General features: G+C 37.1%; 1 protein-coding gene across 2 annotated transcripts in view; it reads left to right on the forward strand.

The window, feature by feature from the left end:
• Window positions 1-19193, forward strand: part of Dhc98D (Dynein heavy chain at 89D) — a 519777-nt gene that overhangs the window by 404921 nt on the left and 95663 nt on the right. For both annotated transcript variants that reach the window (XM_083131330.1, XM_083131320.1), the window contains 2 exons: window positions 6484-6586; window positions 9000-9180. In XM_083131330.1, coding sequence (XP_082987456.1) covers window positions 6484-6586; window positions 9000-9180 — 284 coding nt within the window. The remainder of the gene's footprint in view (window positions 1-6483; window positions 6587-8999; window positions 9181-19193) is intronic.

Genomic DNA, 19193 nt, shown 5'->3' on the forward strand with positions numbered 1-19193 from the left:
CATCAATGTTATCTTCCCTCATTCTTCCTCATCATTGCAATTAGCCTAAAGAGGGAGAAAAGGTATATAGAACATACAGGGAGGTCACAAAGTAGGCATACCCCCTCTGTATTTTCGACACTATGATGGTTATGGTCAGCCCCGGCCCTAGGAATTTTGCCGCCCCGTGCACTTTTACTTCTTGCCATCCCACCCCAAAATATGTACAAAGAAAATATAATGTATAAACAACTAAGCTTGTTATCCGTGGCAATTTCATGGTATAACTAATTTTTAACATAATAAAATGAAAGAATACATAATGTGAGAAGATAAGTTATTCATAAATAAAAAATATATATATTTAAGCCTAATAATAACAAAATATCTGTTGCATTTACTCACCATAGTTTCTGCCGACGTACAGAACTCTCAGCTCTCCTGTTTTGTTTCACTATTTCTTCATGACTATTTATACTATACATAATTATGTACATTTTCCAGAACATTGTACACGAAGTTACATATCTTCACTTCATCACTATTTACAATAAACTATGTATGTACAATTATGTACGCCTCGTAAACCACGATTTCTTCATGATTACACTATTCACTTTGTACCTTTTCCCCCCTTAAATTGGAAAGCTTACAAATGAACTTTCCTAGCTTTTCTATTTGCAAATTCGCAGAGTGTAAGGGGTACCTTTCACATAGGTGCCCAAAAGTCAACCTCACTTCCACATAGTGCACCCTGGACTAAAGACTAACGAGGCTCTGGTGACTGGCCCCATGGCCAGTATAATTTTGTGTGTGTTGTCCTGTTTTGTCTTTTCTTTGTGTGTGCTGAGTGTTAAAGCCTCAGCTTTTAACAGAAGTCAGAAGATTTTAAGATTTTTAGTTATGCAACGTTAGAGTTGTTATATGTAATAGTAAGGGGCTGGCCCCTGTATAATGTGACGGGAGCAAAATAGCCTAAGTGCTGACGCTCCCAAAATTTTAAATTCAAATTCAAAAAAATTCAAAAATTCTATTTGCAAATTCGCGAATAACAGAACCATAGTCTAATTTTTGACCAATTTCATGTTCAATTGAGATCATGGGAAGTCCTTATAACTGCGATTCGCCCATTGTGGAATGTAAATAAGTTTTAATAAGCTTCATTTTCAAAAAACTATGTTCACCACTTGCAACTGTTACCGGCAGATTAAGCAGTATTCTCAAAGATACGACTACATTTGGAACAAAACAATTGTCGATAATGTAGCGCAACAAAACAAATAACTTTGAATCTCTTACGACGATTTGACAAACTAGTTGTTTTAATGACAGCACAAATACACAAGTCTCTCAATACATTGTCACACTCAAACGTGCGCACGTTCTCACACACCACATACACTAACTTCACTATCATTACACCGTCAAGATCGTAAATGAGGTGCAACCAGCAACGACAAAAACAGCAGATATTCGTACTTACTATTGCATCTTGCACGATTTGGCAATACCTATCATCACCACCTTTCGCAATCAACATGTCAAAGAACAATGCAGCTCTATTTCCGACTACCGAATGCGACACGTCAGTTTAACTCAAACCTCGATAACAGGGGGCGGGGGCGGAGGACTGGTGCACGATCAAACAAAATATAGCATTGTAACTTGGCACTGCACACACACAGTAGACGTTAGTTCCCATTTTCAGAAACAAAACAATAATAGCTGCTTTTGTAAGAGGACAACTAATATAAACTTTCGACACAGCTTTCTTTCGCACTCTTTGCTTTTCTTATCACTTTCTGCTTTATATTGCATATGCAAATAGATTTAATTTGAATTTTCTCAGCCCCAAGAAGACCAAACTGTCTCAAATAATGCAGCTTCCATTTTATGCATTTTTCCATCCCTTTGAGCTTGTCGCTCCGTGCAAATGCACGTGTTGTACGTACGGTAGAGCCGGCCCTGGTTATGGTTGAATGCTTGAAATGAACACATACTTGATGGTTTAAGTGTCCAGAACATAGGTATGGAGACCGTCTTTTTTGTAGCACGGCCGAGCTCTGCACCATATTTTGGCACACTTTGCGATGAGAGTGTGAATGAGAACTTTTTCTGGGTGGTGACGTTCCCCTCAATACGTTCTGAAGGGCCTCCAAGAAGTCACAGAGGTGCTTAATCAATGACACAGGTATATGCTCATATAAGGTGGCCGCGGTGGCTCAGTCGGTAACGCATCTGACTACCATGCTCAAGGTCCCGGGTTCGATCCCCGGCCGGTTCAAATCCGGGAACTTTTCTAACGGTGGAAGCGGCCCCGGCACCTACCCAGCATCGAATAACATGGGTACCTGGGGGAAACCCTGGGGGGTAAAGGCAGTCAGGGGCATGATGCTGATCACATCACCCCCACTCACGACCGGATCAAGAAAGTGTGGGGCGTTACCCCCACACCCCCTATACGCCTTTATGGTGTGGTGCTATGCACAGGGGAATACTTTACCTTTACCTTTTTTATATGCTCATATAAAGTAATCCAACTATTACCATCATAGTGTTGAAAATGAAGGGGAGAGTACGCCCACTTTGTGACCACACTGTATAATACAAATGAAAAGTTGTTAGTTTTCATTTAAGAAAAACAAATACCTAAGACGTCTTGCTGGTAAACTTATGTTTGGCGTAAGTTCTGATAAGAGCACTAAAACTACATAACAGAAGTACTTTTATTATATTTGAATTTGTGGTATTTATATTTTTTCATTGTCAGCCAAATATAGCTGTGATATTTGTAAGAAAATATGAAAATTATGTGTGATTTTCTTTCACATTCTCTTTTTTTGTTTGTTCTGAATTATGAATTTGAACTTTTGAATATATTTTAAACATTGTCATTTATATTGAGTAACCCTAATTATAAGGATTTGTCTGCCACTTTTGGCTAACCATGATGATGAGGAGGAATGATGATATGATGAAATTGATGAGGGGACATTCACAAAGAACATCTATGCCCAGGCCAGGTTTCGAAATCAGAACCCCTGGTGTCATAGTCTGTTGTGCTAATCAACCTGCAATAGAGGTCGGCCTTAATTATCTGGAGTAACTAGTGGTGTAGAAAGATAAAAATGGGGGCAAAGATCAAATAGACACGCAGAGTCAGTATGTAACACAAAATAAAATACACAATCTTTGAAGATCACTGCATAAAATATGCTATTTTACTTTCATATATATGAGGGGTGCATCAAAAATTTTAAGTTTTACAAAACTTAATTTCAAACAACTTTTGTCCAGAATATTTATTTTCTTACTGTAGACAATTATTTTCAAGTGAACATCCACTGTTATTCTTCAGCAAGTCTCTAATTTCATAATAAGTCTTGTGCTAGGTTCCTCCTTATTACATATGAACAGTTTGAAACAATTGAAATACTGTGTTAAACAAACAAATATGTACCAGAAAATATAATAAAATGGAAGTGTCATTATTACCCATTTGTTATTTAGCATACTCACATTGGCACAAGGCATACCATGCTTTAATATACGATAAATGTTTTATTTTGTTCCAATTGGATATAAAATTTTATTAAGTATGATTAAACATGGTCAATATATCATGCTAATTTTGTTCACTCTTTATCTTAAAAAATGTGTGAATATCCCTCTTTGATTTGAATACTTGTGAAAATATGTATTATATAGTTACATACAGCTACATGTTGATAGACAAGTAGTAAATGCACCAGTATTGAGGATTTCAAAGGCAAAATAGTTAAAGTTGCTCTATTTCATAAGTAAAAATCCGGTTTGCTGCTGACCAGATATCTGTTGGGAAGGGGTGGGGTGGAGCATGGATGTGACAAACAGTATGTATGTACACCATAATTATGATGCACTATACACTGAAACTCCCATAGGGTTTTTACTATGGTAACATATTTCAGAAACGATGGAAGCAGAAAAAAAATAAAACTGCCTTGTAGTCTAATTTTTAAGGACATGTTTTCTTTAAACAAAAGTCATTTTTCAGAAAACTATTTTGTACTTTACATAACAGTTTAACACTATAACGAGGGGGACCACTTTCAATTTTCTTTGTTCCCCATTTTTTACCTTCAGTGCAAAAATTCTGAAAGAACTTGACTTTTCATTATTTTATACCTTCTTTCAATGGGTGTAATCAGTTTTTACAATTTTCCAAAACTTGGGGCTATGGGAGGTCATTACCCCAGAACTACGACACACAGTCTATTTGACCGCCATAAGAAATCCATTGGATAACATGCCATTGCACACTTATGTTATTGTTATTTTAGACCTCTGCTCTTTCTCTCTCCCTTTCTCTCTCTGTCTGTAACATGTTTGATTGCATGCAGTGATTGTTACTTGATTGTTGCTGACAGTTTTGTTTTCAACTAATGCAATTGTCACGATTGGAGCTATCATGTTCCTTTGTTCTTCGACCTTTCATTCATGAGTCAGTACTTGATAGGATGTCGTGTCAGCGTGGGTTATCTTCGCCTCAAATTGGGCAGCTTCTCGACCAATCTGAGGAAGAAGGATGGTTCTTGAGTGTAGATTCAGGAGGGTCAGATCTAAAAATATTGTCTCATCCTCTATCATCATCTTCCGATGAGGAGGCAGTGGTGAGTGACCAAGAAGATGACTGACCATTGAGATAGCGACAACAAAGTCTTCACACACCAAAGAAAAAGCAGGTTGCTTGGGCTGGTGTAAGGAAGACATGGTTTGGAAGAGACACTTCGGTTTGGCAGATCGTCACAGGTAATGGTCCCGTGTCTGGCAGAGAAGCTGCCACGAATATACTAAAATAACAGGGTGGTCCTACAAGCTATGCCAAAAGAAGTATTTGTGAATGGGAAGTTTCAATCGCTCTTCGCCTGCTGTTTGATGAAGTCATGTTACATCTAATTTGGGAGTGTACAGAACTAGAGGCAAGACGTCAGTTTGGTACAAACGTATGTACCCTAACGTTTGAGGAACTGGAAGCTGCAATATCTCTTGACATATGTGAGGTTTTCACTGTGCAAGGGGAATATTAGTCGAAGATCTGTAGTCTCAGAGCTGGGAAGTCAGCTTCTTTCGATCACAATGTCAAGAGATCAGATCAAGGAGCTATTGACATATTTGTGTATCGATGAAAAGACTTCTCAAAAGGTAAGACTAAGGACAGTCAAATTTGCACTGCTGACGGAAGTTCGGGAAAAAAATGTAGAGAGTATGTAACGTGCTCCCTTGTGCTTTGCACCATGCCATGAAGGCATATAGGGGGTGTGGAGTTAAGGTCCCACACTTTCTTGATCACGGCCAAAGGTGGGGGTGATGTGATCATCACCACCCTCTGGCTGCCTTTACCCCACAGTTTCTATCTCGCATGGTAGTCAGATGAACTGATGACTGTGTAGAGAGTGGAAAAATATAAATGGAATGTACTACAACACAATAAAATGTTTTTCTCTCTTCATGCTGTAGCTTTCATTTCAAAATCCCATTAAAACCTTATGGCAGTCAAATTGACCACCCTCCATTGTTCTAGGATGGTTTATTTCCTCATCGTTCTAGTGTTAATGAATAGGAATGTAATTAATAAATAACACAAAATTTCATTAAGTAGGTTTAGATGGGCTTCTTCAGCTATGTCTTCTTGTTTACCTGTATAATTATACTTCTCTTTGCTGTGGATTTTTCCAAGCAAATTTGTGTCCTAGCAAATCAATTTATGAAACTGGATAGATGATAATTTAGAAAACTAAATCTTGAGAATGCACATGTGTAGATGCTATATTTTTCCAGTTATTTCGCTGAAAACTTTATTTTAAAACTGCAGACTGAACAGATAGCCACCCGAACACTGACTGCTTTCAGTAAGTAGCTTACTATGGAATGGAAGGGAGCTTTAACTGAAATTCAGCACTGCAAACAGAAGAAAATAAAAGTTTCATTGTTGTCGATAAGTGCATTGAGCAGTGTCAGATGAAGTCAAAGAACTCTGCAGCAAATTCTTGTAACTTGTATTTTTGAGAGGGAGCTGTTCAATGTACAGTTACATTGTTTGGTAAAATTAGTATTGTAAAATTTCTTCCACACATTTAAATAGAAATAATGTTCATGAAATTATAGTCTCAGTCGTTTCTGCTTCTTCACCAGATCCTGGGACATTTGTGCATCACAAAGAAACTTTTCAGGACACTGAAACAAATGAAACATACCTGTTCCAGTAGCACTTCAAAAGTCAATGTACACAGATTAAATCCGAGGAATACGCTGCTGTATACCTGATCAAATCCTTGTTCAACTCGTTTTTCAAATTAAAAATTACTGTAATTGAGAAGTTTGATGTGCTAAATTTGACAAAATAGTAAAAATTTGTAGATATCCAATTTTTTTGTAAATTGCTCAATAACTTCATTTTTTGCACATATTAAAACTTGTTTTCTTATATTTTAAGCTTATTATTCTGCTTTTTTTTCCCAATAGGTGGAATTCACAAGGGTTGCCTCCAGATGAGCTCTCAATTCAGAATGGCATATTAACTACCAGAGCTAGTCGTTGTCCTTTATGTATAGATCCACAGCAGCAGGTTGGTTCTTATGTACAATATATTATATACAATAGAACCACTACCATTTTTCATGGGACCAAAATGAAAAAAATAAAATGCTGAAAAATGTAAAGTCGAGGAAAATTTTACAACATTTTACTATGTTTGGAAGTTAAGATTGAATGTATAATGCAGGAAATTGTAAAATCCGGGAACGTAAAATCGGGCCTTTGATGTTTATACAGTGTATAAAAGAGGTAATTAAGGTACTCACGTTTTCCACGAAGCTGTTTTACAGTATTTTCTATTAATTTCGGTAGCCACTGCCACCATCCTCGTTGGAATTCATTGGAATTGGAATTGGAATTTGTTGGAATTGGAATTCCAACGAGGATGGTGGCAATGGCTACCGAAATTAATAGAAAATAATGTGAAATAGCTTCGCGAAAAACGTGAGTACCTTAATTATATATTACCAAGTCTCTCATTCCCATAGTATGAATAAAAGAGGTGATTCAAATATATCCATTCTTGCCATAAATACTGTCACAAGATTTTGAATGAAAAAGCAGAATATGCTTCAAGATATTGTAATATTCCATGGATGTGCGTTACGTGGATGTACTGTGCACACAAAGCACTAGTCATGAAGCCCTAAGTCTCTATGGCCATTCATCAATTGCATTACACACTGTATCAAGAAGGAAAGCTATGACTGCCGTCACAAGAGAGTGCTTCAGACTGGCAATACTGTAGTGTCTCTTCTTGAAAGCCATGTCTTGAAGTGCAGACCATAATTTGTGGTTCAGATGGTTTAACTCTGGTGGCCGCGGTGGCTCAGTCGGTAACGCATCTGACTACCATGTTAAAGGTCCCGAGTTCGATCCCCGGCCGGTTCAAATCCGGGAACTTTTCTAACGTTGGAAGCAGCCCCGGCGCCCACCCAGCGTCGAATAACATGGGTACCTGGGGGAAACCCTGGGGGGTAAAGGTGGTCAGGGGCGTGATGCTGATCACATCACCCCCACTCACGACCGGATCAAGAAAGTGTGGGGCGTTACCCCCACACCCCCTATACGCCTTCATGGCATGGTGCTATGCACAGGGGAGCACTTTACCTTTTTTTCACTTTAGATGGTTTAACTCTGGACTGCCAGATGGCCAATATGAGGGGGAAATGAAGGCAGACACATTTGTCTCAAGCCACAACTGTGTTGTTTGAGCCTTACAAGCTGGCACAGAATTCTGCTGAAAGTTCCACTTCTGACCTTGAAAATTTCGCCTGCTAACTTCCTTACCTTATGGAGTGCTATAACAGCCACATGGATTTCATAATCACTCCATTCCATTATGGAAGTTAAAGACAAATGTTTTAACATTTCTGTAACTCAGCTACAAATGATTTGTATGTTGATTCTCACGAGAAGTTATTGACTTTGAACACCAGGTGAGGAGCCACCTTCCAAAGTTGTGACAGTATTTGTAGTAAAACTGGGTAGGCATGAATGCCAAACATGCTCTCCCCATGCCTAATTCACAAGCTTTTCTCCCAAAAGACTGTACCTCATAGAAATGTTTTAATATTTCCATCCTTCTATCATAAAAAAACATAATTTTACATTCATGAAAACCTTCTGATGGGACCAGGGAATTGTGAAATGATTTGAAGAAAATAAAATAAAAAGTAAAACAAATGCTGACAAAATAATTCAAGATACATTTTTAGTTGTATAAATAGTGTGAATTCTGCTTTCTGTTATTTTGTTATTATTTTCGTGGAAATGAGAATAAAATTCTTCTAAAACAAAACTGTTTTAAAAACATGTTTAAATGTTGTTAAAAATTTTCAAATAGAAAACCCATGTGTGTCATCTGGTCACATGTATTGCTAAAGGATATATATATATATATATATATTATACTGATTCTGCATGAAGTGTTTGCCATTTTATCATAAATTCCTAGGCTACTCGTATTTAGATATTTGCTAATGGTTCATGTAGCCACATTCATCTTATAATGAGAAGGACTTGTGTTTCTTTAATGGCTGAAATTGTTTAACATGTTTGACATTTTGATATGTTGCATATATATCTTTTCAAGAACCAATAATACAAGTGTGTATTGCATTGTATAATTGGCTCTTAAAAAATGTGTGTGTTCAGTACGACAAACCATTGAACATATTAAAGAATTTCAGCCATTGAAGGAACAAAGTTTGTTATTGCTATTAATTATAATGTGCTAGATTATAAGTCTTTGGCAAGTTACAGATTATAATTATATATTATACATTAGGATTCTATTACTATTGGTAAAAATTTCAGCTTTCCTTGTCAGTTACCATACCAATTTGACACACATGTTTGCAAGTTATATATATATTTAAATTATAAAAGAAAAAAATCTCATTTCTTACATGTTGTCTATATGAATTTGTTATTTTTCACAGGCTTTGAATTGGATTAAGAAAAAAGAGGAACGTAGGAACTTGAAAATTTTAACTTTTAATGATTCTGATTTCATAAAGCATTTAGAAATGGCTATCAAGTATGGGTTTCCTGTTTTGTTCCGTGATGTAGATGAATATATAGATCCAGTCATTGACAATGTTTTAGAGAAGAATATTAAAAGTAAGTGAAGAGATAATTATGTGGGTTTATAAGAGGTGGTATGAAAAAGTTACTAAACTGGCTTGTAAAATGTTAGAAGAGTAATGTCTTCATCAAAACTTAGTGGCTACCATCCCCTTCAAATAATTCCCCTTGTGTGTCACCGTTCTTCCATCAGACCAGTCCATTAGGGCTAGGCAATAAGGAATGAGAATAAATTTATTACTCTCTAAAGGCATTAGGCAGGGTCCAGATGGACATAGTCTTTACCCATCCATCCTTTCACCAATTTCATCACATCATTACTCATCCTCATCACAATTAGGCAAAAGTGACAGAAAAGTGACACTATATGACAAAAATGCAGGTACAAATTTTGTAAATTTGAAATATGGAGCAGTTTTTCTAAGTCAAATTTCATTATGTTACCACAGATTAATTAAGCATTGAAGAATTACTTTTTATGTTGGATTGATGTAGTATGGTTGTTAGTACTAATAAATCTTATACCAGTGATTTATTGGTATCAGTTTTTATCCTTTTTATCAGGGCAAACAGGGTTATCTGATACTATTAAATTATTCCATTATTATACAGAATCTTGCATCTCTAAAGAAACTGCATGTACAAGATGAATAGAATAGATTGGGCCTTTATTTAAGCAGGTGTGTTTCGACCTCATGGGTGGTTCTAACAACCAACCCTTGTCTCAGATACAATAAATCAATAAAGACAAAGAAATATAAAAAGGCCTGCACCATAGCCGTGTGGTCTGAGGCATCATTCTTTGGGCTCTGGCTATAGGATGCATGTAGGTTTGAGTCTCCTGGTGGAAAGCTAACACCTCTTCTTCTGAGATTTCGGCATGTGTATGGGACCAGTGGCAACCCACCATAGTGATGAAAATGGGGAGCTAAGATTGAGTAACGAAACCTACAACAATGACTGGGGGTTCATCTTGCTGACCAGACGTCACCCAGTAACTGGTTGAATGATCTCCCACCTCTGCTGAGGCACATAGGAGTCAGGCTGGCAGTCAGTATGTAGGCCCTGGCACTCATGGGCTGTTGCATCACGAGTTATTATTAATGAGAAAAGAACATAATGCTAATGATAGATAATACAATAAGATAATATGAAGATTATAGATCGGTGGTTCCCAAACCTTTTAGGTCATGGAACACTTTTCAGTAGAGAAGTTCATCACGGAGCACTAATTTTCACCTAGCACTTGTATGACCATCCTATTTGAGGATAGAAGGTGAACATTCAGAATTTAGAACTTTAGACATGTGAAACATGTTGTTGTTTTTTCATTAGAAAGAAATATGTTCAGCTCTAATTTCACTGCATACATTACAAAACAAAACAAAAAAACAACATATTAAGGCAACACATTTTAAAACGAACTAAAAGCAAGTGTTGTAAATTATATCCTCATAGATCTGATACATAAATCCATTTTTAATGTTGCAAAACAAAAAAATGCTTCTTGGGACCATTGTAATGAGAGGGATGAGACTGAATTGATTTACATAACTTAGCTATATCTGGTCAAGTATGCACCTCAATTATTTCTACTCGATTTTTACCAACACACAACTCATGGCCGCACAAAATTAAAAATTTTAAGACATGGTTATTTCTTTATTCTTTTAATTTCTTCAAGGAGCACTAGAAGATGTTTCACGGAGCACACTTTGGGAACCGCTGTTATAGATCATTTGGGGGAAGTTCTAAATGTTCGCCCACTTGCACATCTTTTCCACAAAGTACGTCAGAAATTTTAGAAAGGGTTGAATATCCAGGCTTTCGTTCAAGCACACTTTTCAATTTTGAATTGATTTGTATGTATACTGTGAAGTAGAGATATGTAATAATCAGGGTTCGGATTTTTATGACCTAAAAACTTCTGTAATATGCATGCATTTATGCCCTTAAAATTAGCAAAAATATGACCTTAAAAACTGAAAATATGATGAATAGGATATATGTAAAATTTAAAATGACTGACATTTAAAAAAATATATGAAACACAATTTCCAAAAACAAACTATAATACATACATTTTCATTCTTACACGCACAAATAATATTTTGGGTAATTATTGAGAAGAAGCATGCTTTTCTAAAATAAAGAATCACAAGAAAATGAAACTTACAAGGACATCTTCTGGCTCACATAAAAATGTTTGTAAAGTACTGTGCAGAAAATGCATAAAGAAAGTTACATCACATCATCTCTATCACTACCAGGGTGGCGACAGACCTGGAAAACCTGGAAAACCGGGAAAAGTCAGGGAATTTGAGGTGTCAAAAAAAGTCAGGGAAATGTCAGGGAATTTCGTCTTCATTGATTTTTTATTTTTTATTTTTTTTATTTAAAGATACCGTTATGGAACTCTGCACGGGAACAGGAAATCTCGTTTCGGCCTCAACTTTTAGGCCCCTTTTATGCGCAACATTATAGAACTAACTTTTCTATGGCAACACAACCACGGCGCCAGAAACCAGTGATGGCAGGAGGAGAGAGAGAGAGACAAATTTCTCTCGCCCGGGCTTCTCGGCGGGAATTTTAAATTCGAACACTCTTTGGAGGAAAATTTTTATAACTCTGGCACTATGGGAGCAATCTACTTCGGATAACTTTTGTTTTGCAGATAAAACATCAGCGCATGCAACCGTGTACAATTCAGATCGCCGGACCGAGGAAGGGGGACTTGGGGGGGGGGCACGTCCCCCAATCTCAATGGAAAAAAACAAAAATCTGGTGTTTGCCCCCTCTTCTCCCGCTATTTTGGAGAGAAGGCAAGAACTTTAGTATTCTTTTTAAAGAATGGACATTTCTCAAGAGAATGAAACATATTTCATGTTCTTAGGTGCCATACAAGTTGAATAATAAGCCAAAATGTGATTTATTTATTTATTTATTTTTTTTACGAAAAATAGGTAATTTGCATTTTTGGAGGAAAATTGTTATAACCCGGGCACTATAGGAGCAAACTACTTCGGATAAGTTTTGTTTTTCAGCTAAAATATCAGAGCATGCAACTGTGCACAATTCAGAACGCAGGACCGAGGAAGGGGGCTTGGGGGCACGACCCCCGAATTTCAATGGAAAAAAAAACGTAAAAATCTTTAGTTTGCCCCTTCTTGCCACGCTATTTTGGTGAGAGGTCGCGAACTTTAGTATTCTTTTCAAAGAATGGACATTTCTCAAGAGAATGAAACATATTTTATATTCTTGGGTGCCATACAAGTTGAATAATAAGCCAAAATGTGATTATTTTTTTTACGAAAAATAGGTAATTTGCATTTTTGGAGGAAAATTGTTATAACTCGGCCACTATGTGAGCAATCTACTTCGGATAACTTTTGGTTTGCAGCTAAAACATCATAGCATGCAACCGTGTAGAACTCAGAACGCCGAACCGAGGAAGGGAGGGGGGGGGGGTTGGAGATCGCGACCTCCGAATTTCAATGGAAAAAAATAAGAATCTGGACTTTGCCCCCTCTTCTCCCGCTATTTTGGGGAGAAGGCGCAAACCTTAGTATTCTCTTCAAGGAATGGACGTTTCCAAAGAGATTGATTGAAACATGTTTCATGTTCCTGGGTGCCATACAAGTTGAATAATGAGCCAAAATGTGAAACTCTTTTCGGAAATGTGGCATTGATATGTTGCGGAGAGGGGGCGAGGTTGGACATCAATATGAATTTCCCTGGCTTGCACCAGACCTGTCAGAGTTTCCACCCAAACATAAGAGTACGAAGGTCCAAAAAGCACATTCATTTCGTAATCAGCATGATGATACCATACGGTATCATCGGGCCAGTACAACCTTACTCTGATGATACCATATGGTATCATCGGGGGAGTAAAGGTTTAGTTTAGCCTCTAAATATTACGTGGAAAATACATTGAATTATCATTTTTTCTTGTCCGTATGGGAGTAGTAAGGTGACTTGTCAACAGATGGAGGGGATAAGAGTGGGTGGCGCCGTCCTATTGTAAGGCATTTTGTTGGGCAAACTGAAGGAACATAGAAAAAAATAGGTTCTATTGATACATACTATTTTTGTCGAATATCGCCACCCGACAAAGTATCTCACTACAACATGCGACAGAAATTTCATCGACTGCAACATCCAACAAAAATCGCATGCATAAACAAGAAGAGCTTTAGACTGAAAATATGCTGCTGGAATTTTATTACTCTTCTGGCTCACTTCACCTTATTTAATGTAGCAGTGCTTACGAAGGTTTTCTTTCATCATCCTGACGTATTACTGGTTTCGCACAAGTTAACGTACGTTTACAATGACATTGCACTATTTTTAGATATCAAGAAGAATCCAACCAAACGGGATATATATTGAATACTATAACGAAAAAGTGAAACATAAATCTGCATTGGTGAAAGTTATAAAAATTGGCAAGGGCATGCTCGCAACCTCAAATTTACTGCAACACTAGTATTGCAATTAAATTAACACCACTCTCTGTCCTGTCTGTTTAAACTCATGAGAGATGGTCATTAATCTCTCACTGAGTGAAGTTAATGTTCCAATATTATGAAATAAAATACTAATAATAAATACGTAAATATTTTAATATCATATTTACTCGAATCATTCAATCATAAAAGCAAATCACTTTCTTCAAGAATTGACTTTTCTCTGCCAGCCCTGCTAAATTTTCACTTTCCATCTACTGATTTATACGAGGGGTGGCCAGAAAGTAATTTCCGATTAATAGAGACATTGATTTTTCGCAAACGCCAAAACAGTGAAAAATGGTAATTGCTGCGAAGTTATGTTTAGGAATGTGCAGTGATGTCTGGACACATTTTTCGCCTGTTCGAAATATCGAAATAATGCGAATTTGGCATAAAATGCGAATTGTTGGCTTTTTTAGCGATTGTTTTAAAGAAATGTCCTAAAACAACGAAAAATTTCATGAAATCTAACATTCTTGTCTTTTCTAGGCCATGTTTATGTACATAGAACATGCAAGTTTTCCAACATTTTACTCAAGAGTAAACTATAGAGTTATACTTATATGTACATGAAATAATTCCGGCAGCCACATTAAATCATGTATTTCCCACGATTTTTTCAACTTCTATCGAAACCATTTGCATCACAGAGCAAAGTGGCAGGGTTCTAACAGGAGATCGAGCGCGTATCTACCGTCACACGAGAGCCACATCTTCGTATTTGTCGCACGAGATATGTTTTGAATTACCAAGCTAAGTACGCACCATCGGCATTTGTCGAGCGAATAATAATGGAGCTCAGTCGTTAGGACATCTGACTACTATGCAAGAGACCCGGTGTCGATCCCCTGCAGGGGAGAACCGGGATGTTTTCCACTATTCAAACTGCTCCGACACCCACCCAGCATCATATGAAGCTGGTACCTTGAGGAAACTTTGAGGGATAAATGTAGTCACGAGCGTGGTGCTGATCACTTCACCCCCACCTTCGGCCGTGATCAAGAAAGTGTGGGACCCTAACTCCACACCCCTATACACCTTCATGGAAAAGTGCAGGGGAGCACTTTACTTTTACTTCCTCAAAAATCTGTTCCAACATATCAAACTGTCACGAAAATACGTAGAACATGTGACCTACAATTTAAAATACTAGTTTAAAAGCACAATGGAGTATTAAGTTTCGGTATATCTGGCAGATAAATGTTCTAAAAGAAAAACGCGAATTTTTGGAAACGTAACACTAACAAGTCAAAAAAAAGATAATGCCAATTTTTGGTGCCATAATATATTGGTATCTGTCACGTGAGATTGATTGATTTTAATTTTTTGGGTGCGTCGCCACTTATGGTCATTATGCACCCTTCAGTATATACAGGGAAAATTCCATTATCTAAAATTCTTACCTTAAAATTAAAAAAGAGGTATGGAAAATAACTTTCCCACAATAACTTTCAAGATATCAAACTCTCACGAAGAGGCGTAAGCCATGTGACTTACAATTTGAAACAATAGTTTTAAAACACCATGAAAGTATAATTTTAGATATTTGCCAGAAAATGCGCTAAAATGAAAATGTGAATTTTGGAAAAAATAACACCGTATAGTAAAAAATAAAAAAATAAGAAAATACTCCAATTTGAAAAAAAAATATCAAAGAGTCTGCCGATTAGGTATAAATAAAGCGAGAATATCAGTTGTAATTTATTGCATTAGTAACATTGAGTCCTAACCTAATTTTCGGCATATACACCACCGTTGTTCTGGCATTTGTCGTAGCATGGCACTAAATTTTGTATGTCCATGGTATATGTGTCTGACAGCAAAGACTGGAACTATCTCTACCGCAGTGTAGCTGTCAAATCCTTGCCCTGCAAGAAACCTCTTCAGTTAAGCAGAGAGATGAAAGTAGGTACATTCAAGGCCAGGGCTGTTCAGGGAGTGGTCCAAGATCTCTCACCTGAAGTGATGCAAAGGGCCCGTGTGTACTCAGCTGTATGGGGTTGTGCACTTTCAATTGGCCTTCCGTGAATTGTCTGCACCATCGTCTGACCATACTATCACTCACGACGTCTGGTCCGCACACCTTTCACGATTGCTGGTGGCTCTGTGCCAAATTCTGAGCGTGCAATGTAGGCTACATCGCAGTCGGTGGGAGACTGTGTGAGAGCTGCAATCTTTAACCTAGAACTGTCCTAAAACGGCTGCATTGCAACTATATCAGATTACAGCTACATGCCACTTCTTCCTGCCTGCATTTGTGTGTGTCGCTCTCTGACCACTAGTGCTGCGTATAGGCACCATTGAAGCTTTTTTCAGGATGCCCCTCGTATATGAACTTTCAGAAGCTTTTATTATTAGTGTTTTCCTGTTTTAATGTGTTGTTAGCTAAATCAGGTACCTATACAATGCAATTCTATAAATTCCTTGTGTTAAATTTCTAATACCTACATACCCTTTTCGTCAGCATTAATGGTATAACTGCATGTTGTCAGTTTCACAGTACTTCACTTGGATATACTGTACTGAAGCAGAAATCCCATTGATAATGTAAGGAATATGACACTTTATTTTGTTTGATTCAGTTGTTTCACTTATATGCAAGAGTTAAGTTGTTTGCTTTACAGAGAAAAGAGAAGTAGATTTATGCATTGAAAAATGAGTCCGCACTCATGGTTCTTGCAAGCAGAAGGTTCCAAACCTCAGTGAAAATATCAACATATAATACCGAGAATGTATAAGGAGACTGATAAATTACAAATTGTATTTCTTAATCAATCTCTCTTCACTCTTATCTCATTTAGTCGTAACTTTAAAAATAATCAAGTATTTTATTTTAAACTTACTGCGTATGACAAAATTCCGTAATCCTTCTGTAGCTTGTGAATTGTAATAATTTTCCAAATTCACTATTTTGCAGTTTGAATTCAAATCATAGAGAATAGAGAAATTAAGTCAATTTCATAGAAGATAATATTGGTACTTAACAAAACCATATGTGGATCTGTATGAGTTTATTATTTCCATTTGCAAAAACATCGATTTTGTTTAGTTTGTAATTGTCAGGGGAAAATGTAAATTTTCTCCTGGAAAACCTGGAAAGGTCAGGGAATTTCATTTCTGCTTGTTTGTAGCCACCCTGACTATGGTTGCACTGAATTACAACATGCATTTTCAAATTATCAAATTTGAATGCCCTTCTGTTGTCCGCAAGCTCAGTCTTATAACTGGAGAAACTGACGTAACAGGACCATATCTGAAGAAGGTTAGATCATTTCGGAAAAGTTCTAAATCTTTGCCCACTTTCACATATTTTCCACAGAGAACGTCAGAAATTTTAGAAAGGGTTGTATATCCAGGGTTTCGTTGAAGCACACTTTTCAATTTTGCATTTACTTTGTCAGCTACTTAACCCTGTGCTCGCAATAATTCATCACACAATTGCATGCTTGCAGTTTCAAGGCGAGTGATGGACTTTGCTATGATGCAGAAATTGGACTTGATGTATGCCAAATTTGTTGCCAGGCTGGATGAAAACAAGTCTTGCATGATTTTGATGGAGGATGAATCGCTTTTCTCCAAATTATTAAAGATCTTGCTAACATCGCTATAGTTTGTGCAGTAGTACTCAGCAGCTTGTAGCCATGTTCACCAGTATGTTATGACAGGCTGTGGAGGGAGGGGTAGTGATGGCATGGCGCCTCTTCCTTAAACCTCTGCACTCGCAGCGGAGCCTTAACAAATATATTTTTGCCGTTTGCAATAAGTTTATCTACATTAGGGTAATTCACGCAAACCTCTTCTGCCACTCTATGTAGTGCATGTGCGAGGCATGTTAAGTATACCATTTTGGGATATGATCACTGAAGTCCTTTCGCTGCTTTAATCATGTAAGGAGCAGCGTCCGTAACAAACAAGAGTACATGTTCTCGTTTTATTTCACCTGGCCACAACAACTTCAGTGCAGTGTCAAACACAACAGCGATGGATGAACTATTCACTCTTTCCAAGATCTCACACGCCAAGAGAAATACTTGTCCAGGACCCTCATATTCGAGAGTTCCTACTACAATGTTAGCCATGTATCTACCATCTACATCACTTGTTCGTCTATGGAAACCCATATCTTCTTGTTGCAAACACTGTCTCTTATTTTGTTCATTGTTTCGTCGTAACACAATGTAAGATAATTCTTCCTTAGTGTTGATTCTGAGGGAATGGGATGGACCGGTCACTTTTCCAAGAACTTACGGAAACTACAAGTATTTAATTTTTTAATTTGCGCAACGGAATATTTGAAGAAACCATCATTTCACAGAGATCCTTGCAAAACTCGCCTGATAGATTGTTAGATAGAGATTTGCTGTTTTGTGGTTTCTGAAACAGCAATCGTTGTCTTCTTTCCGTGTCCATTTCTCTATCAACACACTTGTTATGTCTAGCTGCATTGCAGTGTTGTTGCATTGTGAAGTGTTTCTCAGCATTAACTTTCACTTCACACTACAAAATAAAATCCGGCCATCAGTACTGGAAAACTTTTCACCGAACTCTCTCACAAAACTTTTCAATTTCACAATCTCTGGGCACTTCACTTTCGGCATCTTGAAATTATAACAACGTACGCGGTATCTGCAAAATTTGTTCCCCTACTTTCTGGAGCAAAGATGGTCTCTGGATGCACTGCGAACTGGAAGCTTCAAACTCTAAACGACAGAATTCCTTTCTTCCCTTCCTTGCCACTGATACACTCCCTCACCAAATATAACGTACACTTCCAATGCTGTCTGGTTGCTGTGTATAGAAGGGGAGGGGAGGGGCAGAACAGCTAACGATAAGAAATGAACAACAATAGCCTAACAATCTTTAAGCTGATTGCGGACAACAATGAATAGAACAATTGGAAAACAATTTCATTGGTTATTTTTTAAAGCACGTCCAGAAAAAATACACTGTTGTTTGTTTTTCAACCAAGGTATAAAACAAACTGAAAAAATAAATCTACCGTTTAGATAAGTTTGCGAAACAAGCCAGGAATTTATTTTTAAACACTGGAAGTACTGTGTGCTGAAGACGAAAATATGCTTTTATTCCACACTTTTGGGCCATAATATGCCCTAAATCGAAAATATAGTAGAAATATGCATTTATTTGACCAGTAAAAACAGTGTTATTTATTTCAAAACCCAAGAAACGTGCTTAAACTAACTTAACAAACAGAAAACCAGCCCCTGGGAAAATATGATATGTTATAAAAATCTGAGCCCTAGTAATAAGTCATTAGTTGTGTATTGTAGTGGAGTCATAGGATGTGTTATATGATGTGCAAGTGCAGGTGCAATTATGAAGATTGATGTAGGTTAATGTAGTTATTGGGACTATAGTAAGTTCTTTAGGTTTTTCTTAAAATTAAGATGGCAAATAATGTTAGTCAATCATGCAGGCAGTTTGTTTCTTGTTATAAGTGGAGGTTTTGTGTTTGGGGATTTTTAGATTGTGTTGCGGATATCATATCATGTTATCTTGTGGATATCATATTCAATC

The sequence above is a fragment of the Lepisma saccharinum genome, chromosome 1, assembly GCF_977018435.1.
Source record: "Lepisma saccharinum chromosome 1, izLepSacc3.1, whole genome shotgun sequence".
Classification (NCBI taxonomy): Eukaryota; Metazoa; Arthropoda; class Insecta; order Zygentoma; family Lepismatidae; genus Lepisma; species Lepisma saccharinum.